At 35.9% G+C, this 27,990-nt stretch overlaps 1 protein-coding gene across 1 annotated transcript; it reads right to left on the bottom strand.

The window, feature by feature from the left end:
* Nucleotides 1-3,771: 3,771 nt before the first annotated feature.
* LOC131033234 (cyclin-D3-3) lies at nt 3,772-5,989 on the bottom strand. The gene is made up of 4 exons (XM_057964403.2): nt 5,238-5,989; nt 4,916-5,117; nt 4,586-4,716; nt 3,772-4,509 (listed from the first exon to the last, which is right to left on the bottom strand). Exons 1-4 carry the CDS (start codon nt 5,646-5,648, stop codon nt 4,249-4,251), a joined length of 1,005 nt encoding a protein of 334 aa, XP_057820386.2. The 5' UTR covers nt 5,649-5,989; the 3' UTR covers nt 3,772-4,248.
* Between the last annotated feature and the right edge of the window lie 22,001 nt (nt 5,990-27,990).

Below are 27,990 nucleotides of genomic sequence, written 5' to 3'. Positions count from 1 at the left end.
CAAACCTTATTAGAATATTATTGTTGAGCAATTATGTTAGCTTGATTATGCAAATCCCTCATAATTGGTCTCACCTCATCATACTCCAACTAACCAGCGATTTATCCAATGTAAGCCTACTTTAAAAAATTATATTGAAAATGAGGTCACCAATTTGTGATCTCTTTGACTCCTATCTCTAGATCAAAAATATTTATCCTCCCTAAATATAAAAATACACAATTACACTTATTTTTTCACATATTAAATTGGTTATCTTTTTTAATTCTCCTATACACATTTAAAATCCTTTTAACAAAGATTCTCTCCACAAGAAAAAGAAATTTTTAAAGGCAAACTCTCTCTCCCTCCAACACAATACACAAAACATGTATGAATTCCACAAAATCCTCTTCATATATTAAATTGATTTTTTTTTTTTTTTTTTTTTTAATTCCCTTATAAATCTTTGAAGGGGCCCTCAAGAAAGATCCCCTGCATGAAAGGTGGAAAGATCCCCTGCATTCACTTTCACTGTATTTCTCTCTCCTCTCCAAGAGCAACTTGCTTATTCTTTTATCAACTAACTTCTTTGGATCCACCTTTACATTGCTCTTTTAACCTTTTTGCAATCTACTAGACTTAAGCTGGCAAAATGATATTATTCTTCAGCGAGAAGACTGATTAGATTGAAATTGCTATTACTATCCATTAATAACATTTATTTCATGTTTTTTAGTCATAAATCTCAGAACTTTTCACTGAGACACAGTATTTTGTAACCACGAGAACATTGAGGTTTTTTTCAATAATGTTAACATCCTGTCAATACTCTTTACTTTTCTGTATCACTTCAACTGAAAGAAACTTTAAAGCGTCAATTTTGTGAGTCAGACAATTAAATTAACGCGTAGATTTCCTGAGTCACTATAGCATTTACTTGATGACATCAACAATATTTGAGTAAAGCCACAAAACCTCCACCACTCATTCAATCAAGTATTTTACAGGAGCACATGGAAATTTCACCAGTTGAGCTTTAATGAAGTTTATTCGACAGTACTGATTCTTAAATATTTTGTTCAGTTCAGAGCTATTTTTTCAATATCATTTACTACATCTGTTTATTGAAGTATTTTCGATAAGGACATTAAAATTTACCATTTTAATGTAAGGAAGATTATTTGATGGTACTGATATCTGTTCCTAACTATAACTATTCTTAAATATTGTTCAGTTCACAATGATTTTTAAATATTATTTAGTTCCAGTACTTGCTATGAGAACATTGAAATTTCACTATCTGATCTTTAAGGAGGTTTATCTGAGGTAATCGTAGTGGAGTCTTCCTGTTTTGTTTATGGTTATTCTTAAATATCATTTAATTCAATTATTAGAGACAATTTTAGATTAATAAAAATAAAACAATTGTTTATTACTTTTTAACATAGAAATGTGAAATTGTTACTGATTGTTTGATCACTAATAGGAATAGTGTTAAAGTATGGGTCTCCAAACAAAGAAAAATAGTTTAAACTTTCTTTAGTTTCAATTTTCATTTGAGTTGAAATAAAAATTGATTAACTGATAAGATAACTTCTGGATTCAACAGTAGTATGTTTTTTCATTCAATAAAAATAGTAATTTTTAATAATAATTGTATGTTTATATGTAAATGAAATGACAAGACTTTTGATTTGAAGTTTGAGGACTTAATATTTGTTTAATCATCATAGAAGGGTTGTGACTACTATTTACATGATAGGTGAAGGAGTTTTGAACATTTTCAATAGTTTACTTGTTGTCATATGAGTTGCTTATGTGATGCTACGAAGGAAAGTCAAATCTTTTCAATAGCTTACACATTGTCATGTCAACTATCTATTACGTTGTTGTGTTAGCTATGTAGAGAAGCTGCAAAGGAAGGGGTTGAAATATCAAATCTTTCAAACAACATTTGTGACAAATCTTTGAAATAGTTGACACATTGTACCAATCACTTATATAATGCTACAAAGGAGAGTCAAATCTTGTAAACCAACCTACATATTATCATAGAAATGCATCTTGTGTTCAACATGTTGATAATTTACTTGGGGACCCACTCCCCACATAACATTTAATGGTAAGAATATTGTCATGTTCACTTTCTTATGTGAGGCTATAAAGGAGGGTTAAAGCTCTTAAATGGAAATGTCAACAATTTATGCGAGGTTATCTCAAATCTTTAAAATTGTTATAATTTTCTCATGTTGGCTATTGGTGTGACATATAAAGGAGGGGATCAAATCTCAAATCTTTTAAACAATTATCATGACAAACCATTTAAACAACAATCATGTTTCATATGAATATTTACAAGACTACAAAAGAAGCTTAGTTCTTTTTAAGAATTATCACTTTGCCATGTTTGTTTTTGTGAGGCTACAAAAGAGGGTCAAATCCTTTAAATAGCTTACACATTGGCATGCTAATTGTTCATATATTAGATCCCAAATCTTATAAATATATCAAACAATTTTAACAAATTATCATGTTAGTATTTTATGTGAATTTGTAAGGGAGGTTTGCATCTTAAATCTTTAAGCCACTAATATGTTATGTTGTTGTCTACAATAGACATTGTGTTAGTAAGTTGAACTCAAATATTTTCTATTTTTTTCAACAACCGCCACATTATTATGTCAAACTACAAATATAAGGTTGCAAACGAGGGCTCAAAATATTGAACCTTTTAAACAACATATGCACTCTCATGTTAGTTTTTTATGCAGATCATATTTCATTTCAGTTGTTTACAAAACATTATAAAATAAAGCATTGAATCCTTGTAACATTTGATAAATGTGCACCATTTACACAATGCCTCATTCAAACTACCATATTATCATGCCATCTATTTTTGTGAAACTACAAATGAAAACCTTCACAAAATAGCTAACATGTTATCATGTCAAATGCTATACAACTACTATGTCATCATGTCATCTATTCATGTAAAACTACTATATAAAACGGGCATTAAATAGTTCTAACACATTTTCATGCCAAATGTTAATAAAGATGAAAATTAGCATGATTAATTGTGCCAATAATCCTTTTTAAAAGTTTTATATCTAAAAGATAGAAATACGTAAGCTTAATAAAGCATAATGTATAATTGAAATTCTAAGCTTTAACAAATGCTTCCTATCTATTGTTATAACTACACTATATTGTAGGAGTGCCAAATGTTGGAAAAAGTTATTTAACTATCATATAGTAGGGTATCATATCTCAAACCTTTTAAATGATTATCATGACAAACTTTTTATATAATCATTGTGTTTCATGATTACTATTTACGTAAGGTTGTAGAATAGACTTAAATCTTTTCAACAATCATCAAATTGTTATGTGTTATTTATGTGAAGCTATAAAACTCAAAAAAAAACATATATCCTGAATCATTTTATATTATTGAGAGAAAAAAAAAAAAAATCATTATTAGCTTGATGCTTAATCAAAACATTTTGCATTTTGCATGACAATTATTATATATGGCTACCAAAATTGTTTTAATTCTTTTATTAAAAAAAATTAAGAAATTACTTAATAAAATATAATGAGTGAAAGTACAAATTACTGAATCAAAATATACTCCCAAGGTATTCTCCAAATACTAACGACAAAAGCCAAGGGAAAAAAAATTGCTTGTACGAGAGTATTTGGTAACGATGCCTTTTTCATAACGGAAAAGTCCATTCTCTACCATGCAGATATCAACAAACATAAATCCGTTGACACAGCTGCTGTAAATCCAAGAAAAAAAACAACCTCTGAAATTGATTGATGGAAGCCATTTTAAAGCGACATTTATAAAGATTCCAGATGATGAAGAAATATTATAAGTAGTTAGGTAATATGAGAGAACTCTGGGTGGAAATAATGGTCGATGAGGATGGTGGAAATTATATTAGAAAACTACCTGCGCCCGACCATGGCATTCTGAAGTCTTCCTGGGCAGTTTCTTGTCCTCCTGACTTTTCTACCTAATTACTGTTTCTAATCCATCACCTAAATTAATTTTGAAGGATTTTTCTTCGATGTTGCCTGGAAACATAGTACACTAAATATATATACAGTAATAAATGCGCCCAGTAGTATTTCCTGCACTACAATCCTCCTCAGAGTACACAGCTCCCCTGCCAATCGGCCTCTTTGAACTTTCAAAACATTTACAATCTTGCATGTAACAGGACATACTTATTCAAATCGCTCTATTACAGTCTAATACACCTTTTCCACACTTTTATTTGTCGGGAAATATTCTCCTATTCTCCTCTTCTTGGAGGCAGAGGGTTCAAAACTGGGATCTTTAGGTGCATAATTAGCACTTGAATTGTCGCTGTTACAACTGAAGCTTGCGTCCATTACTCCATGAGGGCTGCCTTGTTGCAGGGAAGAACTGGTGCACACTCTTCGCTTCCATGACGAGATCAATTTCCCAAGCGATTCAAGGACTAGCTTATAACATTCTTCCACAATACCCTGCAATGGCGATGAAAAACTCAGAACAAATTTCACAGTACAGAATTATTACAATGCCGAAATCAGATTCCTTTACCTTATCGACCTTTAATCCAGAAAGCAAGCGGCGCTCGCATTCAACGCTGTTCAGAATCTGTGCTTTCCTCATTGTGCACAGCATGATTGCAGCCGCAACGACAGAGGGCCGAAAATTCAAAACCCTAATGTCTGTCGGGAGAAAGGGGAAGGCAAAGTAGGTTTTATTATCAGTAAATGCATAACAGAAATTTTTGTCTGAAGATTCGAGAATCACAAGCTTCAAATGCAGTGCGTGTAAATATAATTATCAGTAAATGCATTACAGAAATTTTTGTCTGAAGACTGGAGAATCGAAAGCTTCAAATGCAGTGTGTAAATATAATTATACCTTTAACAATACAGAGAGCGGCTTCATTGCAGCGTAATGTGAGATTCCTAATTTGCTGCTTTTGTAAGCCTAAAATGTGAGTTCCATGACATATGTATGAAAGAGGTGTTACAGTACTCATCCGCCATTTCAGAGCCCCCAGGAGGATCAACTCCATTCTCTGTACCGTCCTTGCTTCGAAAATATACTCTGCTCCTTCTACCTGCAACAAATATACCAAAATTTAAACCACCGACCGCAAGAAACAAGAGAAACCCTCAGAGCCTGAAAGACTGAAACGAACATTAATTAAAGAAGAAGAAGAAGAAGTTAAAGATTAGACCTGGAGATTGATCAACAGAGGAACGCTGTTTTCTTCCATCTTAGCCGCAAGAGAAAGAGAAGCCACAGACGCCAGCTGCATTGCCCAGCCCCTCTTTGCTTGCTCTATTTCTGTGCAGGCCATGAAACGATCCAAATAATTAACAGCCAGCAGAGCCGTTTCCGCACGAAAAGAATGAAATTTCTGCACCTTCAAAATCCATGACACCGCACGAAGACGGGCTTCAAAATCGCCATTGTTAAGGGCAAGCCTTCGCAAATAATCAGAATGCGGCATGTACAGCAGTTCCTTCTCTGCGAGCGCCCAAATCTCTGCCTTTTCCTCATAATTTTCCACGGCAAAGCTACGATTGCTTATATTATTGAAAGGTATTTGAAGAGAAGGAGAGCAATGAATGCTAAAGGGCGCCATGAATGACCAGAGCCTTGTGCCGCGTGATACAACTTCAACTTTAAAGCAAAGAAGATCAGATTTCGAGACACATTATTTCCTCCATAGCCCTGATTTGCATTCCCCAAGGATTTATTCGGCAATGAATGAATGAAGGACAGATGAAAAAATCGCCTCACTTCGTAATCCTAAGTCATAAATGCTCTCAATCTAACATCTGGTTCGGATTGATTAGGGAAAACGCCATGATCTTTGATTTGGAATTGGGAAGTTTTTTCCAATAATAACGATAAAAGTTTTTGTTGATTGGGTAAGTAGCGGGAAGTTGTTCAGTCTTAAATGAAACTTTTTTACTGGGTAGCGTTTTGCCTCGTTACTTAAAGCCGGGTCAATATTATATTTTTATAATTGGATTTGCTAACTTGCAATAAATGTTTTGAATATTTGTTTGAATGTGTAGTACATTTATACCCCGCTCGGAGTTCACGCGTTTGTCATGTGTCGGGGGTCTACGTGAATGCAATAAAGGTAGACTGCTTCGATGTGATGCTTTCCGAATACCTTTCTTTTATACCGAGAACAGCGGGTCGGCGGTGAAAAAGATTTATGGGGTGCTTCTAATATTTTGGTATATGTTTTATTAAAAAATATTTTTAAAAGTGATGTAGAAGGGTACGTAGTTGATTTAATGGTGAAGTAGTTGTTATAGGGATTTAAATGGTGTTGAGTTCAAATGTTTTACAATATAAATGAAATTAGCAATTGCATCTTTGTGTGCAATGGGTACTTTGAAGAGGTGTAGACTTATAATTAGAGAAAAAATTAATTTATTTTTTCCATACATTTGTGTTATATATGAGGTCGATTGATGGGCAATTTAGAAAATGATGTTGTTTGTGCAACAAAGGTCTGGATGGAAAAGTGATAGCTTTGAATCAACCATGCATCCATAACAAATAGGGTCCTATTATGTTTGCAATAGGGAGAGAAAGAGGGATAGAAAGAGAAATATAAAGGGGGGAGGAGAGAGAGGGAAAGGGGGGAATAGATAGAGATGGAGAGGGGTATATAAAGAGAGGTAGGAGAGAGGGATAGATAGAGATGGAAGAGATCAATGTATAGAGAGGGAGAGATATAGGGGCTGAGAGATTGAGAGATAACTAGATAGAGATAAAGGGAGAGATGGAAGAAGAAATATGAAGAGATAGATATCGAGGTCTAGAGAGAGAGAGAGAGAGAGATTCATGGGCAGAGATGGAATTGATATATAGAGAAAGGTAGGGAGGGAGATATATAGGGGTAGAGAGAGCTTGAGAGATAATGAGATACAAACAAAGAGAGAGATGAAATAAGAAATATGGAGAGATGGATATAGAGAGGCGTATATATATATATATATATATATATATATATATATATATATATATATATATATATATATATATATATATATATATATATATATATATATATATATAGGTCTAGGAAGAGGGAGAGGGAGAGAGAAGAAGAGAGAGGGATGGATAGAGAGGGATAAATGTCTAAAAATGGAGGAGGAAAGAGGAAGAAAGAGGTAGAGATGAAGATAGAGTGAGCGAGGAAGAGAGAGTCAAATAGATAGAGAGATAGAGAGGTAGAAAAAGAGATAAAGATAGAGATTGATAAGGATATAAAGAGGGAGAGATAAAGAGATGTAGAGGGAGAGGGGGGGGGGAGATAGAGAGATAAATGGTGAGATAGAATGCTAGAGAGATATATAAGGAGATATAAATAGAGTGGGAGTAGGAGAGAGAAATTAACAAACAAACTGATGGATAGAAAGATAGAAGTAGATCTATAGATATATAAGGACTATAGAGAGAGGAAGACATAGAAATAGAGATAGGGAGGGAGAAATGAGTGTGTGTCAAAGTGGGAGAGATATAGAGATAGGGATACCGAGAGAGAAATAGGGAATGAGTGTGTGTGAGAGAGAGAGATATAAATATTACACCTTCTCTAATAATTATAAATATGATAAATATTGTCTTATTTTTTTAAATGATTATTAAGTAGTTTTCAAATATTATAAAAGAGGTGTTGGTTAAAAACTTTTTCTTAAAACTTTTTTTTTTAAGATTCAAATAATTATAATTACTAATAATTTAACCTGCTCCATTATAAAAAAATAAAAATATATTTTTAAAATATTTTACTTTTGATATTTAAGAATAACTTACTTTAAATATTTATTGTATTTATGATTGAATAAACTAATGAGCGAATTATTATAGGGTGTGTCTTGAAGGCAATAGATGACAAACATTTTACTTTTCCTCTAATTGTTGGTTTCCATAAGTGGAAGCATCACATTAATATCATTACAACTATGTCTATTGTTAGATAATGACATTTTGATTTTGTGCTTTTTCTTTACATTTCAATACTTGCAAGTCGTGGGGAGCTATTTCGATGTTCACATGGTTTGAATCTATGAAAGCCATGTGGAAGGGAGAGAATTGATTTGCAAATTTGCATTTGATCTTCTCACCCATATTCTACAATAGTCATTATTTTAATGCAGGTAATAAAAATAGGAAATTTTTCAAATATTTTATATTCATATCTATTAATTATTTAATTACAAATCTATTTTTTTTTAAATTATATTATGGTTGTTTATATTATATTATTTCATATTATATTATGACTTTTTTATATATTAAATATAGAGAGTAAACTTACAAAAAGTATAGCTTCAGCAGTAAGGTGAGGTCATGCCTCAAAACCAACAATCCTAACCTACATAGTTCTGATCAATGACTACTAACAGTTATGCATGCACATTATAAATAGCATAACCCTATACATAGCCTATTCTATGATGTGTCCAAGCAAAAAGAGTATACATAGATAATGTTCATGTTCGAACAAAAAGAACCAAACAGTATCTCAACACTCATGAAGATGATCCTGACAAGGCTCCATCCAAGTTGTCCACCCCAAAGGGCCTTCCATCCAGATTGTCTTCCTTCCCTCATGTGGCTGAGTCAACATCTGGATCTATTCCGTTGTTGGGTTTCTGGTTTATACTATGACTTTTAAAAATTAAAATAGTAAACATAGCAAATATTTAATATTTATTTTTATTTATTAATTAATTATAAATCTATTTTGTTATAAAAATTACGTTTTAATTATTTGTTATTATATAACTATAAAAATTAAATTAATATAACGTCATATTAAAAAATTGTATAATTAATCTATATATTTATTTTATGTAATAAATTTTCCATAATAATTATCCTTATTATTTATTTTATATTTTATATTTTATATAATATAAATTAAAAGAAACATATAACTGTAATTAATTCAATTCTTCTCGTTATGTATTATGGACTAGTAATAAAGTTAAGGTTTGATTTATAAAAGTTTTATTTCCAACATTTGAAATATAAGGATAGAAAATGAAAAAAGGTGAACGAAATAGTGATAAAAGTGAAAAAGTGAACAGAGTTTGCAAGGAAAAATATTAGAAAATCGAATCAAAGAAAAATAATGAGTCAAACGAAACCAATCTCCTTGCGGTTGTTGCGATCTATTTGCAATTAAAAAGTCAAGGGTTATTAAAATGTAGTCGGCAACCATATTCGGCTAAACAAAACGCTAGGTGTTGAAAAAAATAGGTAAACAAATCTAGCCATTGAGGTTTCAAGATTGGTTTTGTTGAGGCTACATGTCACCCATGTTAGAAAATGTATATTATTTGGAGTCATTGATCCATTAAATCTCAGATTGCATAAGTCCTGAAATATTTTTGTGATGGTTGCTTTGTATGAGTAATTATTTTCACTTATATTTTTTAAATGAAAGGAAATAGGCAGAATGTGAGAGATTCACTTTGTGTAACATCAACTAAGATTCACTTTGCATTTAATATAAAAAATTTTGTTTTTCTTGGAGGGGTGTTCCACTTGTCGATAACTATAAAATTTAGCAAAAAAAGCAATGATGAAAAATGAGAGAAAAAAAATGATGACAAAAAATGACAAAAGCGATGGACAATTAAAGTCTTCTCAATTGTCTTGCATCGTTTCAGATGTCTTGGTAGCCGTAGATAGGCTTAGTCAGGTTACTGGACTTCAAATAAAGAACGCTTTCAGCGTAATAAAATAAAACTAGCATAAATAGAAAGAGAAAACCAACAATGGTGTCTTTGAGAGGGAAAACAACAAAGAGAGATTTTTTGAAACCCTAGCAAACAAGGTGTCCTTGTAGGATGCAATATCTCTCTTGCTAGCAGTGGGAGCACCCTTGCAAGCTAAGGCGAGAGTCTTGGGGTATTTTTGTGAAGATCTATTATGGACGAAGAATAGAGAAGAAATGGAGCATAATAAGAGTGTAGATATCATAAAGTGCAGGGAAGAGGAGACTCTAAGTAACATTTTCCTTGTGGCAACATCTACTAATTTAGTTCGAGAAGGGACAACAAAAAGGGGGAAAGGGTTTCAACATAAATTAGCCAGAAAAAAGGACTAAATGGCAAACAATCCAAACAACCAACATATCTCGTGCCAAAAGACTAATCTCAATGTAGATTTATAGCATTTGTACAGGAAAGATACATCCATCAAGGCATAGATAGCTAGATAAGGCCTAATATAGGAGGGATACCTCCTATCGAGGGAAAGATAGCTAGATAGAATTATAATCACAAATATGTGATAGATTAAGCAAGCAAGATATGCAAGAAGCAGTCTTAGACCTTGACATTAGTCTTTCACTCATGATTTTCGTGAAATCCCAAGTGTTTTTGTCTCGTGATATCTAGTTTTGATCTCATTTTTTTCTTTTTTTATTTTAAATGTTAAATGATGGGATGTTACTCTCTTCCAAAAATGGTAAAAAAAAAAGGATCCAAGCTCAAACAAGGTCAATGCAAAGGTGCCCCCAATGAGGAAAAGGGTAGTTTCATTATGGTAGCTAGAGTTTATCACGATAGGCCGATAAGTGAGACATAAATATTGATAACCAAGCCATGATAGGTGGATAAGTGGTACTAAATGTAGTGAACATACTATGTACAATGCTAATAAGGTACCCTAAGGGTTAAGAGTAAAATTTCTTAAGAAGATGCTATTGATAGGCTCATCTAAAGGTTCCCCTTTAGGTGTAGCAAGCCTATAATCTCTATATTCATAGCTAGATATAATAGCAAAGGGTCCTATTAGTTAGACTCATTTTTTTCTTTTTTATCTCTATCTTTTTTTATTGCTTTGATTTTCTTTTAGGACTAGATATCCAATTTCAAACTTGTGGGTATTGACTTTCTTGTTATAACTACGATGAAGATAGTTTTGATAAACTTGTATATGGTTCAACACATTGTGACACCTCTTGTCTAAAAGGTCAACCTCGTGCAAACCTATAAATATGATACTCCTCGTCATCAATAAGAGGTTTCAATGATACTTGCAATGAAGGGAGCTCAACCTCAATAGGAAAAATGGCTTTGATTCCAAATAAGGTGTAGCTCCTATATAGGTGTATGAATGCTAGTATGATAGGCCCATAAATCAAGATAAAGCTATAAATGTCAGTCATGACTAGCCTCATTGACTATTTTCTTAAGGATTCTTAATATATTCTTGTTAGAATCCTCAACTTGATCGTTACCTTGTGGCTATGAAAAAATGATGGCAAGGGGAATCTCATAGTTGCAAATAATATAATGAAGGGTAAATCTTGCTATTTTCTTTCCAGTGACATTGGTTAAATGAATGGCTTCCATCCACTTTGTGAAATACTCGATGGCAATAATGATAAACATATGACCACTAGATGAGGGGGGGTAAATTTTGCCTATGAGTTCAAGCGGTCATTATGAAAAAGGCCAAGGAGTAGTAATAAGTTGCAACACTTGAGTGGATGCATGTATCAAGTCTCCATGTTGTTGACATGATATTTATCAACAAAGTATTGTGTATCTTGTTCCATAGTTGGCCAACAATATCCAGTTTGAAGAAACTTCTTAACAAGGGTAAGTCCACTAGAATGAGCTCCATAAATTCCTCCATGTACCTCATGTAAAGCAATTTTAGCCTCTTCCAAGTCTAGACATCTAAGTAGGATACCATCAAGTCTCCTTCAATACAAGGTATCACCTAGGATAGTGAAACAAGAAGCATAGTGAATGAATCTCTTGTTATGAGTGTTGGAAAAATGAGGTGGCAAGTTATTCTCATGAAGATAGGCATAAACATCATGATACCAAGGGGAATTAGGGCCTATAAGTTCACATACCATTTCAAACTGTATAATGGAAAAAAATGGCATTAGAAGCCATTCTACTAAAAACTCAAATTAATGGCCATTATGAGGCATGTCTAAAAGAGATCCATTGGTAGCCATAGCATCAACGCCATTTTTAATCACTCTGGGTATTTGTTCAAAAGTGATCATAGAAAAGTATTGTTTAAAATTGTGTGCGATGAAATTTGGAAGATTAAACTATTGTAAAACCAACAAAGATCCAACCACATAAACCCTAGTTCTACAATCAAGAATCCACCATACACCAATGAAGAACCTAAAACATGCAAATCACATCAAAATAGAAAGATTATACCATTCACATGCTTGGTGGGGTTTGATCTCCATTGATCTTGTTTGATATGATTGCTCTCAGATTTTGTATTGTGCACGAGAGCTCAACAAAGAGCAGATTGTGGTTGTGAAGTTGCTTGATCACATGAAGATTGATTGCATATGTCATTAGGGTTGATCTTGGATGAAAGGATCCTCTTATATAGAGAACACCTTAGAAAATGAATGGATATGATTAAGAGGTGAAAAGATAAATGGCCAACTAGGATTAAAGGGTAGGTAGGGAAAAGGATAAAATATTAGAAAGGTGGTTAGGATAAAATCAAGAGATAAATGGCAAGTGTCATGGAGGCAAAAAGCTAATAAATTAATTAAATAAATAAATATCTATTTAATTAATAGAAGAAGTGGGACCAATTAAATAAATAAATAGGGAAAGGCTTAATTTAATTTAGGGAAAGAAAAATTTAAATAAATAAAAATATTTAGTTAAATAGGGAAAGGCTTAATTTAAATAAATAAAAATATTTAGTTAAATAGGGAAAGGCTAGAAAAGGATTAGTGAATTAATTAAATAAATAAAAATATATTTAATTAATAGAAAGCTTAGGATAAAATAATTAAATAAATAAAAATACTTATTTAATTAGGACGGGACAATTTTATGTGTCTACATTTTGCCCCTCTTCGAGACAATGCAACATGTCTCGTTGGCTCAAAGAAGATAAGATAAATTGATACAAAGTTGCCCCAGGATGCGAGAGTGGTATGCCCCCTCAAGAGATTGGATGAAAATTCAAAAAAAAATTGCAGACAATCTCTCGAAAAGAAATAATGACTAGAAAGGATAAGGATAAGGTGATAGGGTTACGCAAGTGAAAACTAGACTCAAAAGGGATCAAGGGGTAGGAAAACAGCGATGGGAGGCGAGCACGACCAATTAGGGTTCCACGACTTATATATAGAGGCCATGAGGGAAAACATCCTCATTTGCATCCACACCATTTGAGAGATCAGAGCATAGAGCACTCAGATAGCTTAGGAGAGCAATTAGTAGTTAGGAGATCATGGCAGTCAGATTGCATCAATTCGAGCGACCTACAAACATGGGTGAGTTGGTATGTACCTTAGACTTGCTCAGTCATTTAGCATTTATGATGCATTTATTAGGCTAGAAAGATAGGTTAGACAAAAACATGGAAGGGGTAGATAAGGCTAAAAACGTGTCTACATAGGTTTAGGGTGCGTCTACGATGCGTACACGTGTCGTAGATGCACATGCACGAGTTTATGATTGTAATCATGTATGGGCAAGATACATGCACGTTTGTGTCATATTGCAACATCTAGGTTAATATGTCACGTCTAGGTTATAATGTTGTATTTGTGCATAACAGTGTTGCGTCTGTGTATGAAAACATGTCTATGCACAATAAAACTATGTTTGTGCAGTAAAGGTGCATATAGGTAGACTCTTAAAGCCCCTGTGTCCAAGAAGGCTAGAATTGACAATTTTGTGATAGACGTACACTATCAATTGGATAAACTGTCAAGATGATACACTTAGACAAGTGCCCCAACTAGGACAAAAATAGGATTAGGGTTGGAATCAGCAACCATGTGATAGACATGCATTTCCAATTGGATAAATTGTTTGAGAGGATACACTCAAACAGGTGCCCCTAGGCATGTAGGATGCTAAGTTGATAGCGGACAAGCTGTCGAATTGATAAAATTCAGCGAGTGCTCTAGCAAAAAAATAGGATCAAATGCAATGTGATAAACATGTACACTAGGATACAACACCATGTGATAAATATAAGCACTAGGATATATGAGTGCCATGTGATAGACATAAGCACTAGGATAAAGCCTGATGAGTAGTACCATGTGATATACATAGGCACCACTAGGCTAGGATAGGATAAGCAACACTATATGATAGACATGAGTACTACTAGGATTGACACGATTGGCTTGGTTGATTAGAGGAGTATCTAGGATAGATAGAGTTATGAGAGAGATTCTCTATGACTTAGCAGTTACGACTTAATCTGACTTATGAGGATCACATGGTGATAGAGGCCACGGGTTTGCGACTTATTATGTTCATGTCTGAGATTCAAGCGAAGACGGGATTGCCAACTGCTCTCATGGAGAGATGGTACTCATAGACATGCTTGTTTCATTTGCTAACGAGTGAGATGTTTGTCACTTTGGAGGATGTTTACAGCATACTGAGGAATCCTATCACCATGGAGCTATTGGTTTATGACCGGGAGGGAGATGTGGATGCACTGCGATGAGTCTTTAGAGACCCAGAGTTAGAGCTTGGGGGAGGTGATCTAAGCTGGGAGGTGATGTACACTAATGGACAAGCACTAGTTGCGGTAGCTAGAGGAGTGATGAGCAGGTTCTTGTGTCCCGATAGGGCTACTCGTGGATTGGCTATAGGATGGGGTAGAGCATTAGAGATGCTCCTGACAGAGATGACCAGATTTGCTTGGGGGTCATGCATACTTGCACATTTGTACCATGAGTTGCATCAGTTTGTATACCTCGACGGTTGTAGGCTTGGGTGTGGAGTGACATTGTTGTAGGTGTGGGCTTATGAGCACATAGTAGTGACTAGGCCTACTCAATTCAGATTCTGAGGTCATGGAGAAGCTTTTGTACATGCATATGGCATGATTACTTCCCAACGACGGATTGGGAAGTTGGAGTTCTAGTGGAGGGTTAGATGATATTGACAATGTTATATGGTGACCTTATTTAGATTGTGAGGCATAAGTGGAGGATGATACAGAGTTGTCTATTTGTTTCCATAGCAGATACTTGATTGGGTGGATACCTTACATTTTGGATAGGCATTTATCAAACAGGGTGTCTAGGCAGTTCGACAGGGTACAATAGATGCCTCGAGCTTCAGGTGAGTTTGCTCGGATAGTCAGAGAATAGGTACACTGGGGACCCATTTTGTCTTATGATGTAGCAGTGGCACAGTTTCAGGACATGGTACCGATGACATGGGATTTATTGAGGGATGTAGCAGATGGAGGGATGACTCATGAGTATGAGGCCTATTTCGTTGTGCATCCCTTTCCACAATTGATAGGGCTAGGAGAGTTGGCGCCAAGATTGGATGGCGATGATGACGATGGAGGTGGGAGACAACGGAGATGGAGGAGAGGGGGAGTGAGGAGGATAGTGAGAGGTAGAGGTGGGAGAGGAGGGGATGAGGAGGGCCGAGGAGAGAGGCTACATGGCAGACCACCGAGGCCACCTAGAGGGAGAGGGGGATAACCATTACAAATTGTAGCACAGATACAAATTGCACATGCATAAGCTAGACAGGTACATGGACATGATGCCCCTAGACAGGTGGGATGACTCCCGAGTACGAGGCCTATTTCGTTGTGCATCCCTTTCCACAATTGACAGGGCCAGGAGAGTTGGCGCCAAGATTGGATGGCGATGATGAGGATGGAGGTGGGAGACGATGGAGATGGAGGAGAGGGGGAGTGAGGAGGATAGTGAGAGGTAGAGGTGAGAGAGGAGGGGATGAGGAGGGCCGAGGAGAGAGGCTACATGGCAGACGACCGAGGCCACCTAGAGGGAGAGGGGGATAACCATTACAAATTGCAGCATAGATACAAATTGCACATGCACAAGCTAGACAGGTACATGGACATGATGCCCCTAGACAGGTGGGAGCTGAGGGACCAACTAAGGGTACAAATGGGGATAAGGAGGAGGATGAGCTTCTTATGATAAGAGAGCTCACATAGGACCAGGCCAATGAGATCGAGGATCTCAACAAGGAGCTACGAGAGGCCAAGGATGAGAGGGACAGGGCCATTGAGCGATACACAACTGCCAAGGAGACTATCCGAACCAAAACCCCTAAATGACTCTATTATCCAACCCTTTTGTTTCTAGTTTAAAAGTGTCTATTTAAAAAGTTCTTGCTCAGTTGGAACACCCTTTAGAAAAAAGAGAATAACAGTTCTTGATCTGTAATTTTCTATCACATCCGCTATACCATCTAATAATTCAAACAAAATGGTCTTACCTTTAGATGATTATATTGATTAGAGAGGCGTTATATTACTTGCTTTTCGCAATTTTGGGGGAGTTTGTTGAATATGCATAGGCGCCTAGGCCCTAGTAGAAAGAGACTCCAAGGCAGCAAAATCGCGACAAGATGATCAAACACTATTTGAGCAGCAACTTCGATGTCTTCCATCAAACCCTTTTCCCTCACGTTTTTCTTTATTGAGGCAGCTTGTGGGTTAAGCAATGATTGGGACCTAGTTGAAGTTGGCTTAGAGCTTTGGGAATCCTTTGGTCTTGTCGTCACGACAGGAAGATGAGTGCATAAAATTTGCAGGGCTTCTATGCATCCATTGTGGTTATGGTTTGTTGTTCGCTTTTGTGCATTCCTTCTAGTTCTTTCGTTCAATGTCAATAAATTGTCTTATTTCAATTAAATACTTTACATAATACTTAAATTTTATTTAGTGATTAAAATAAATTTAAATAATATTTTTAAATGCTCAATTGGTAGAGCACAATTAGTGAGGGTGATGGTATGTTCTTTGATCACTCCATCCGCCAAGATATGATATAAGAAATGAGGTAACAATTGTGGCCACACAACTTTAACATACCCACCAATTTTTGACTCTTAACTCACAAGAATAATAAAACAAACTACTTTAACTTAAATCCAAATAGATTTCTATATTCAATTAACTTGAACATATCCGTTTATCCATGAATATATAACAAACTTATATTGCTTGAACATGAACTGCAATATATAAGGGATATCCATTTATCCATGAATATATGTAACAAACTTATTTATCCATGAATATATGTAACAAACTTACTTATTTACAACTACCACAAGGAAAGGGCAGACAGGGCAAGTAATTTCTCCAAAACAGGGGAGCCGTGCAGAACTTAACCTCTATGGGCAAATGGCGATGATCTCTTGAAACCCTAATTTTTGCTACCAGGAAAATGGGAAGGTGAATGAAACATGAGCTGAAACCTGTGATTAATGTGGCAAAAGAAAGAATTTGACTTAACCAGATTGGCAGCAGAAGAAGTTGCACCCTGAAACAAAATGGCTCTGGAGACCTCAATTCCTCGAACCACTCGCTTCCTGAAACCCTTCAATTTCACTCCCACGCGCCTTAAATGAATCCGCCATGCCATTTTCTTGCGATTCTCACAAGAAGCCTGCTGCTTAAATTTCATTGTACAGGACTTCCTAGAGCAAGAGGAAATTTGTTTATCATAGCCTGCTGGAGATCCGCCACTATAAATAAACCCTGATTCCCTGCAGAGCTTCAAATGGCTGCAGCATTTTCTCAGTTGAATGAAACCCGCGTTTCTGGAGCTGGCCCTCATGAAACTGCTGTCCATCAGGTCCTGAGTTCGAATCCCCGCAATCAACAGCCAAGTTGAAACTTGAAACCCTAAGTTGAAACTCGAAACCCTCTACAGAAACCCTACAAATCCGCTGTGACTCAATACTTGATTTGATGATCTAAAATAAAGGTCGAGATCTGGAAGATGTGAGGGAAAAAGTCAGGAACGGAAAGAAAGATTGGACTGTTATCGATGTGGCCATGGAATGATTGGATGTCGGGGCAGTTGCAGACGTGCCTTTCCAATAGGGCATAGCCCATTATTTTAAGTTCTCATCACCAATTATTGCTGTAAATTCTCCTACAATTTGTCTCTTGATTAATGTTGACAGCCATTAATGTCTGCAATAGATCCCTTCCACTATGTCACCATGATTGCTTCGTGGAATTCTTGGCGTGCAAACAGGGTAAGTTTATTTCTAAACTTTTTAGATCATTGATTTTCATTACATTAGGTAGCTGTTTTGTTTGCTTCCACGTTTCAAAATTTTCATGGGCTCTTAAACAAATAATTGAATCTTTTGCTCAATTACTTTTTCACTCCTTCCTATATAAATTGTCTCAGAGAGAAATTTGATTGTTTCGATTTCATTCCTGTGTACTGTTCAGTTATGATTTTTATTTGACTTCGTAGAAATGGTAGCATCCCCACACTTTTTGTGCACACTTAATGTTTGCACCTTTCCTCCACTCTGATTTGTTTGTCCAACAATGGTGATCAATCAAGACCTATCCATGAGCATTCATTGATGCAAGAATCAATTATGTGCAAAGTCTTATTTTGTAGTCAGTTATGTGCAAAGTCCTATTTTGTAGTCAATTATGTGAAATGCCTTGTTGTTTAAGAATATTTTGATTGTCAATAATGTAAAATGCCTTCATGTTTAAGACTATATCTCATCCATAAGCTTACTGTTTAAGAACATTTTTTATTAATCTTAGAAAAGTTATCAAGTATGCATAGTTTGATTATCAGGATATTTTTTAACATAGATTACATGAAATTTGGGCAAGGTATTAAGAAATAAAAAATATTTTTATTTAAATTATGTTAAGTAGAAGTTTCTTAAATTTATTTTGATTTTTAATCTATCTAATCTATTATACAAAGCCATAGCTTTGAACAATATTAAATTGAACAATTCTAATGAGAGAATTTGATATTTAATATTTACAAAGAAAACAATATAATAAATAGCTAATGCTACAACCTTAATATTATAGTTATATAGGGCTATGAGTAGTAAGCCTGTGACTACCTTAACTCTTAATAAGTTACACAATCATTAATATAATCTTATATCATTAGTTAAATCTTCCTAATTGAAATCCAAGGCATAGGTATGGTATATATAGGCGGCAAAGGTTAGTTATTAATAGTATATTGATTATTATGTTCTTATTGAAGACTATTGAAGGTATTCTCCTCAAAGTAGATTAGGAGATCAACCCCTCAAAGGGACATATAATCATCAAGTATTTATAGCATATTTCCTATTATATTTTCAACAAGAGGTATTAAAGTGTGATCTTGAGATCATGAAGACAATAAATATGTTTTTTTTTAAATTTTGGAAACTATTTTAGGAGATGCATATTTCTCTTATTTTGGTGAATGTTTTCTTAATTGTTAAAGGGTTTTTCAAGGCCATATTGAATTTGGTACAATATAAACTTGAAGGCACTTGGAGTAGAATTGTTGGAGTTTTTTACAAAATTAAGTTTTCTACAAATTCACTCCTACAAAATAAAATCATTGAATGTTTTCCTAAAGTTTTGAGGTTGAACAAGGATGCATTGATCCACTTAGAGTACTTGATAGTTAGACTCTGCTTCACCAACTGACCCAACTTAGCGGCTACGACATATGAATAAACATAAGAATTTGGCATTGAACGAAGGATAAGTGGAGATTTTATATAAACTGATGATGCCTCTATAGCTGCTTGTTTTTGGAGGCATTCAGATTTGTTGCAAAAAAAAAAAAGGGTTTCCACCAAATTTGCCCTTAAGGGTGCAAATTACCAAAAATCTTAGAGATTTGTTTTGGGAAGTGAGATCTAGGCCTTGATACGCTACAATAAAAATCTAGACTTACTAGATTTTTTGGTGTAATTTATTGTAAAATTAGTGTTTCCACCAAATTTATCCTAGTGCAAAACAACAAAATTGTTGGAAAAAAATTCAATGAAGTGAAATCTAGGCTCTAGTATGCTACAAGAAAGATTTCATGTTGATTAGATTTACTTTGTGTAATTTACTACAAAATTATTTTATGACACCATGGTGGGGGCTCCAGTAAGAGGCAAGGGAAGGAATCTCATTACTCAAGGACTCCTTACAAAGAGGATCCATCAATGAAGGAGAGGGATATCATAACCTTGAATGATATAAGGGTACATCTCAACAATATTGAGGATGGAATGTTGACAAGGGTGGATGCAAAGATAAATGATCTTAAAAATGATTATTGGATTAATAGTTTCTATCCTATATTCTAAAGATTCCCAACATGTGGATCTTCAACAAGACTTGGGATTTTATGCAATAGCATCCATAATTAACATCCTTAATCCTATAGGTGTATATGATTATAAGTAGTCGTCTTGCGGCTACCTTAACTCTAAAATAAGTTATAGAATCATTAATATAGTATGTTTTTTATTAGTAAAGTAGTGTTAACTAGGGCATTGACCCTTAACATAGTAAAAAACTATCAACAAACAAGAAGCAACACCAAGAGAGATGATGTTGGCAAAAGAACAACAACCCAAAGGCAATTAGAAACAAACACGGTCAACACAGGCAAGGAATCCTATCCAACCAGAGAACAAAAAAGACCCCACTCAAGGGGGGGAAAAGCCACCCAAACCCCAATGAGGGGGGGTTTGGGTCAGGGGGAAGACTTCCCCTTCTGTCTGCAAGCAACCACAATCCAGGCGATGTTGTCATTAGGTCCATCAAAAGAGAGATAAACCAGAAGGGACCCTGCAGGGTTTCAAATAGTGGTGTCAATAGGGCGCTGCAACTTAACAGCAGGAGGCTGATGTAGAGCAGCAACAAGCTGTGACGAAACAAAAATAGCAGAAACAGATTCGGTAGCAGGGGATCGTGGCTGCAGAACAAGAGAAACTGAAGTGGGGACCTCAGGAGATGAGGCCACAAAAGGAGCAACACGAGCATTAATATAGTATGTTATATATGAGGTAGATGTCAATTATTATCATCATATTGACTATTGTGTTCTTATTGAAGATTATTGGAGGTTTCTATCTTGAAGTGGCATATTTTTATCAAGTATTTGCAGTATATTTCCTATTATATTCCTCCATTGTGCAAGTCATTTCATTGCATATAACCTCTTTCAACTGTATTATCACTTCCTAGTTGTAGGTAGGAAATGTGGAAATCATCAAAGCAATAAGAAATTAGCCTAGTTCAATCACGAAAACTCAATTGCAATGACCAATCCTAATTACATTCAATGAAAACATGAAAACAAGACATTCAAAATGAAATCTAAGCAAACCAAATGCAGATGTCTCCTTCATGTGGCTCCATTGTCCTTCTTTCTCCTTCAAATTGCTTTGTTTTGTGGATCTCACCTTCAAGTGCATAAGTATAATATGAAAGCAAGATTGACAAGACGAGACGACAGCATAAGGGTACTAGAAGCGTGATTGATTCGGCCCTTTGATTGAAGAAATTCATCCAATTTATAGATAAATCGGAGAAAAGACAAGATTAGCATGACATTGATATTAGAGGCAATTGATTTCAAAAATGGCACAATTGAGTGGAAAGAAGGTGGTTATGACACCTTCTATGTCATGAATTATGACATATTGCCAATGCAAAGGTTAGAGGACTAGAATCTTATGACATCTTGCTATGCCAATAGTATGACGCATGAGAAATTCATGCTTCCACCGAAGCACAAAAATAGGGAGAAACTAGAGAGAAATTAATTAGGTGGAAATTGAAATTAGGAAATTAGGAATTAGGAAAAATTAGAAAATGAGGAAATTAGGAATTAAGTGAATTAATTAACAATTTTTCATTCATTAATTAATTCACACAAAGAGAGGGAATTAATTAGCCAATTAAATAAATATTTAATTGTGACAAGAAGACTTAGGATAAATAAATAAATAATTTAACCTAAAGGGAAAATGACAAACAAGATTAAATGAATAAATCATGAAACCGTAGAAGATGAATTAGAAATGCAAGAATGACAATTAGGTCTTGATGTAAGGTTGACTTGATCATGATTCTGACTTGATTGACAAATGCGTCAATTGACGAGGAACAATGACTAATTGATCCAAATTGACATGATTGAGAAGGACAACGATCGATGTCAAATCGATCGCAAAATGACAAAAACAACAACAATCGATGACAAAATAGATTGCAAAATGACAAGATTGGAAATGACCACGATCGATGACAAATCGATTGCAAAATGACAAGATTGAAAATGACAACGATCGATGACAAATCGATCGCGTGATGATAAGATTGAAAACGACAACGATCGATGACAAATCGATCACATGATGACAAGATTGATAAGAGGACAAAACCCTAATTCCATCATCGATTAGGATTGACGATGTCAAAATATGCCAAATGAGCACGCACATTGATGCGACAGGATAAGATTGACCAAAATCATGACTGAAGATTGTTATCGACAAGACCAAATTCGAAAGCGAGACAACTGAAGAATGCAGAAGAAGGACTCGATGCTCGCAAATGATAAAGACCAAGTGCACGACATAGGAGAAATGTTAATGCGACGCAAAAATCCTAAAATAAGGCAATGCGCAAATGTTAAAGTACGACTCCGCAAGCGTTGACCATTTTTAGATGTCTACACTAGTAAGTCCATATAGAGAATACACATTATTACAACAAAAAACCTTTTAGTAAATAACATGAACAAAATTTAAAGCTGATGGGAAGTAGAAAATTACCTCTTAACTAAGTTATATAATCATTAATATAGTATTATATAGGTAGTTAGGTCAATTTGGATAGCATCCAAGCCACAAGTATGGTATATATTGTGAAAATAGAAATGAATGTTTTATGAAAACTTGATATTCATTGATTTAAACAACCACCTTAAAAAGATGACACATTTGTAAACTCACTAATGATTTCAAAACTAAACCATAACTCGAAAGGTTTATTAATCTAAAATAAAACTAAGCCTATTTGCTAATGTAATACTCCAACATTTTCCCCTTATTACATTAATCTAAACAAGAGTGGAACATTGCAAGGGTTGAACACACCCCTTCTTGAAGACTTTGATGAAGTGCCCTCACCAATCCTCCTTGCTCACCTCTAGAAACATCGAATTGATTGCATCAATGTATCTCTTAAATGTAGAACCTGCAACCATTTGCACAACATGAGAGAACATAAAAGTGTTTCCAACCTCCATGCACAATAAGACACATTTCCTCCAAAATTCTACATCTCCTTCAAGTGTGTCTAATTATGCCTCCTCAAGTGTTGTGGAAACATGAAATATTCTTACTTGAATTTTTCAAAGAACGGTTGTTTGATTGATTTGGTTCTAATAATTTATAGCAAACAACACATGTAATACCCATAAATTCTTATTATGATAAGAACAAATTCACATAATGAGTTTTATAAGATTGCAACTATCATTATTTCCAGACACTTTAACCACAATATGTTAACTAATAGGGACACTACCTCCATCTGATGTTGATTTACATATTGCCTTGGCTTTGTTTGGTGCCCAATCCTTTATGCATGACACGATAATTATGAAGGGGAAAAAATTGTGATTCTGAAATCAAAGATCAGATTGGTAATTCGCTACTACAGTATGGCAGAATAATCGTTCACTGCTCCCAAAACCCCACGCATGATGTTTGTAGACTAAGGATGAAGTTCTGAATCACGTGGTAGGAATCCTTCTATCACAACAATAAGAATGCTACTGACCAATCAGACTTGGGGTTACGTCTAGGCTGCAAATGACAGGGTTTTCGTCATGTGTGTATGGTGCAGGGGCACAAGGAGACATGTTTGCATTATTTATTTGTGTGTTGTTCTAGGGTGATGTTTTGTGGTAGGATGTGTGTTGATCCATGTTGATCCATGGTGATGTCCATGGTGGTCCCAAGACGATGTAATGAGCCATAAGGCTTCAAAATGTGTCAATTTGGTCCAAAGCCTTATATGGGCATTTTAGTTGTGTTTTTGGTGTTTAGGAGTCTTAGATGTGTTGTGTGTTCATTCTTGGCCTTTTGGTGTGAAGGCAAGAGCAAGATTGTAATAATGGTCAAAAGTTGCAATGTTGTCATGAGCAACTTTGACAAGTTTTTGCATTTTTGGTTACCCAATGGTTAGTTGGTTGAATGTACACGTTGGGGGTGGTTGGAGGAGTTCCTTGGCATGATATAAGCCTGAGGAACGATGCCAACAGGGTAGAAGAAGATGGTAAGGAAAATCTTGTTTCCAAATCAATCAAAAACTGCACTTTTTCCCATTTTTCTTGAGTTTTCTGCACTTGTACGAACGATAGGCATGAATTGAGAGCAAGATAAGTTGAGGTTGTGAATCACCTTGCATTTGACGTTGGAGTGAGGTCTTGAAACGTTTTGGTCTGAAAGATAGAGCAAATTCTTTATCGTTGGCCTGAGAAACCCTTAAAACCAGGGTTTTGATGCTAGAAGGGGCACAATTCAACATTCCATCTTGGGAATGGCCCGAAACCTTGGGGAATGTCGAATTGCCTTGTATACTAAATGTTCCAAGTGGTTTGGGAGGCAAGAAGTGTCATTTGATATTTTTAAGATGAAGCCCTAGGCTTGACATCTATTATGTGGCAAGCATGTGCAACAAAAGAAGTGAGTGAAACCCTTGAGCAACAGATTGAAAGGTGTGAGAACTTGGCATGGTAGGGGCCCTTAAGCATGTACAGACCCTAGACAAGTGCCCATTCTTCCTTATGATACGACTGGTGAAGACTTTTGGTGACAAATCTCCAATACTAGCTAGATAGGCCTAATTGGGGGTAGTGCAGACATACCTCATAAACTCAAAACCCAGATGCCAAAGTGTGAATTTTCTTAGGGTTTCCAAAAGGGTATTCAAATCTGTAATTTATTCTAGGGGTTGTTAAGGGAGATTGGAAGTGATTGAGTGAAAACCCAAATAGGAGGCCTGATTGCTTTTAGCCCTTACAAGGTCTCTAGGGGTAAGCGATATTGGGGATCTTGTAGAATCTATTCAAGAGGTCCAAAACAATGCAAATGCCATGTCTCACATAGTTTTTCATCCACAAATGTCATACTTCACCACTTGAGCAAAAGATCCTATATGCTAAGGGTTTGGGGTTGTTAGGTGTCCTTGGTTGGAGGGATTAAGACCATAGGAGTAGAAGACTCCTTGCTAATTTGGAGTTGCCTTATTGTGGGTGATCCTTGGGAAGGATACCAAGCCTTGGGAAGGCTAAAGGCAATACACCATTGGATGGTGTCTATTGAAGACCCTTTGAAGGGTGAAAACAAACAAGTTGTGTTCAACACCCAACCCTCTGCATCAAATAGGTATCAGAGCTGATACTTGGGGTGAAGTAGTGTATGTGAGACACAAAATTTGGAGAAGAGGCTAATACAATGCCTCCTAAGGCAATGAACCCAGAGGCCATCAAGAAGATGGTAGAGGAGTTGCTTGTTGAGAAACTCAAAGAGACCGGACAGTCCAAAGGAAAGGACAAAGCGTGGGCTGATGACTCAGAGGAAGAGAAAGAGAATGAGGAGCATGAGGCTATTGCTAAAGAGGCTCAGAAGATGGCACCTGATCAAAAGATGTTCTTGGATGCTTTGAAATCAGTCAATAGAGACAATGTGGAGAGTTTGCCTACCTATGCTGGTAGCATGGATGGAGAAGAGGTGCTTGAATGGATAGAAGCACTCAACAACCACTTTGAGTACAAAGAAATTCCTGGGGAGAAGAGATTGAGTTTGGCTAAATCTAGACTCAAGGGGTCTGCCTTGTTGTGGTGGACGGTATTACAAGAGGAAAGGGTGAATGAAGGGAAGAAGAAGATATCCTCTTGGGAGAAAATGAGGAACAAAATCAAGAGCCAATTCTTACCAATAGACTATGAGGTGCATATGTACAAGAAGTTGCAAAATCTCAGACAGAGAGAGTTAGATGTGAGTGCATACATCGAAGAATTCCACAAACTAAGTCTTAGATCAAGGAAGCATGAAGAGGAGGCGAAGAAGGTGGCTAGATACCTGAATGGGCTTAGGCAAAACATTCAAGATGAAATAAGCATCTTGGCTCTAGACACTATACACAAGTGTTTTCAATTGGCATTGAGAGTGGAAGATAAGATAAGGAGGAGAGGAGAGCAAAATAATAGAGGAAGAGGAGGTAGAAATTTCAAAGGTAGAGGTGGCTATGGAGGAAGGAGTACTCCTTTTAAAAATGGTGACTCTAGTCAACAAGAGCCCAATGGAGAATCCAATAATAGGAATGGAGGCTTTAGAGGAGGAAGGAGACCTTTTGGCAAGTGTAGACAAGGAAATCAAGGCAAAGGTCTGGGTGTTTTCACCGACAAGTGCTACAATTGCAATCAAGTGGGCCATACCATGAGTAGATGCCCTGAGAAAGCTTCTAGTTCACATGGACCATAAAGAAGGAACCAACTTGTGCAAGAGGATGATAGTCAAAGTGTCAATTCTCCCATTGGAAATGCAGGTCCTACCTTGAGTGGAGATAGTCTTATGCTAAGGAGGACATTATTGAAGGTACCCCAACACAAGGAACCTCCACAAAGGAAGTCACTCTTCAAGACCACTTGTAAGTCTCATAATAAAGTTTGTAAGGTAATCGTTGATTTTGGATCCACAGAGAATATTGTTGCTTTGGAAATGGTAGAGAAATTAAACTTAAAGAGGTTACCACATGTGAGTCCTTATAAGGTTTCTTGGCTTAACAAGGGGCAACATGTAGTAGTAGATGAACAAACTTGGGTTGATTTTGAAATGGGGGATTATAAGGATAGAATCTTATGTGATATCCTACCTATGGATGCTTGTCACCTATTATTAGGCCGCCCTTGGCAATATGATGTCAAAGCACAACATGATGGAGAGAAGAATGTATACATCATTACCAAGAATGGTAGACAATTTAGGATGGATCCTTTACCTGACCAAGGGGAAGAGAAGATTGTTAGTCCAAGTGTCATGTTGCTTAGTGGTAAGGAGTTTTCAGAGATCCTCAAGCAAGAGGGGACCCAAGGATTTGCTTTAGTTTTGCACCCAAGGGATGCACCTAAACCGGGAAATGCAGAAAAGGAGATTCCTAGTGAAGTGCAAGTCATGATGGATATATACAAAGGGGTTGTGGCCAAAGACATGCCTGATAACTTGCCTCTAATCAGAGATATCAATCATCAAATTGATCGAATCCCTGGTGTAACCTTGCCTAACAAAGCTGCCTATAAGATGACTCCTAGATAAGGGGTTGATTAGAAAGAGTTTGAGCCCATGTGTTGTACCTACTGTGTTGGCACCAAAAAAAATGGAACATGGAGGATGTGCACCGATTCCAGGGCCATCAACAAGATCACAATTAGATATTGGTTTCCTGTGCCTAGGATTGAAGACCTAATGGGCTATCTTGGGGGATCATACTACTTTTCAAAGATTGATTTGAAATCAAGCTACCATCATATCAGAATCAAACCTAGGGATAAGTGGAAGGCAGCCTTTAAAACAAATAAGGGCTTATATGAGTGGATGGTGATGCCATTTGGGCTCACAAATGCACCTAGTACCTTTATGCGCCTCATGAATGAGGTATTAGTTGAATTTATTGGCAAATTTTTTATTGTTTATCTTGATGACATCTTGGTGTTTAGAAGGTCCAAGGAAGAACATTTTAAGCATTTGGATCAAGTTTTGAGGAAGCTTCATGAGGAGAAATTGGTAATCAATCTAGAGAAGTGTGAATTCATGAAAACTGAATTGGTGTATCTAGGCTTTGTGGTTTCTAGTGGATGTTTGAAAATGGATCCTTCAAAGGTTGAAGCTATTGTCAATTGGCCTACACCTAGGACAGTAGGTGATGTTAGGAGCTTTCATGGATTGGCTTCTTTTTATAGAAAGTTCATCCAAGGTTTTAGTCATGTTTGTGCTCCTATTCTTGACATTATAAAAGGAGGAATCAAATGCAGGTTTGAGTGGATAGAGAAGGCATCCCAAAGCTTTGAGATTTTGAAGAGGAAGGTTGCAGAGCTTCCCACCTTGAGACTCCCT

Source organism: Cryptomeria japonica, chromosome 10 (assembly GCF_030272615.1).
Source record: "Cryptomeria japonica chromosome 10, Sugi_1.0, whole genome shotgun sequence".
Classification (NCBI taxonomy): Eukaryota; Viridiplantae; Streptophyta; class Pinopsida; order Cupressales; family Cupressaceae; genus Cryptomeria; species Cryptomeria japonica.
The sequence above is the reverse complement of the archived record's forward strand: the minus strand, read 5'-3'. Positions and strand labels throughout refer to the sequence as shown.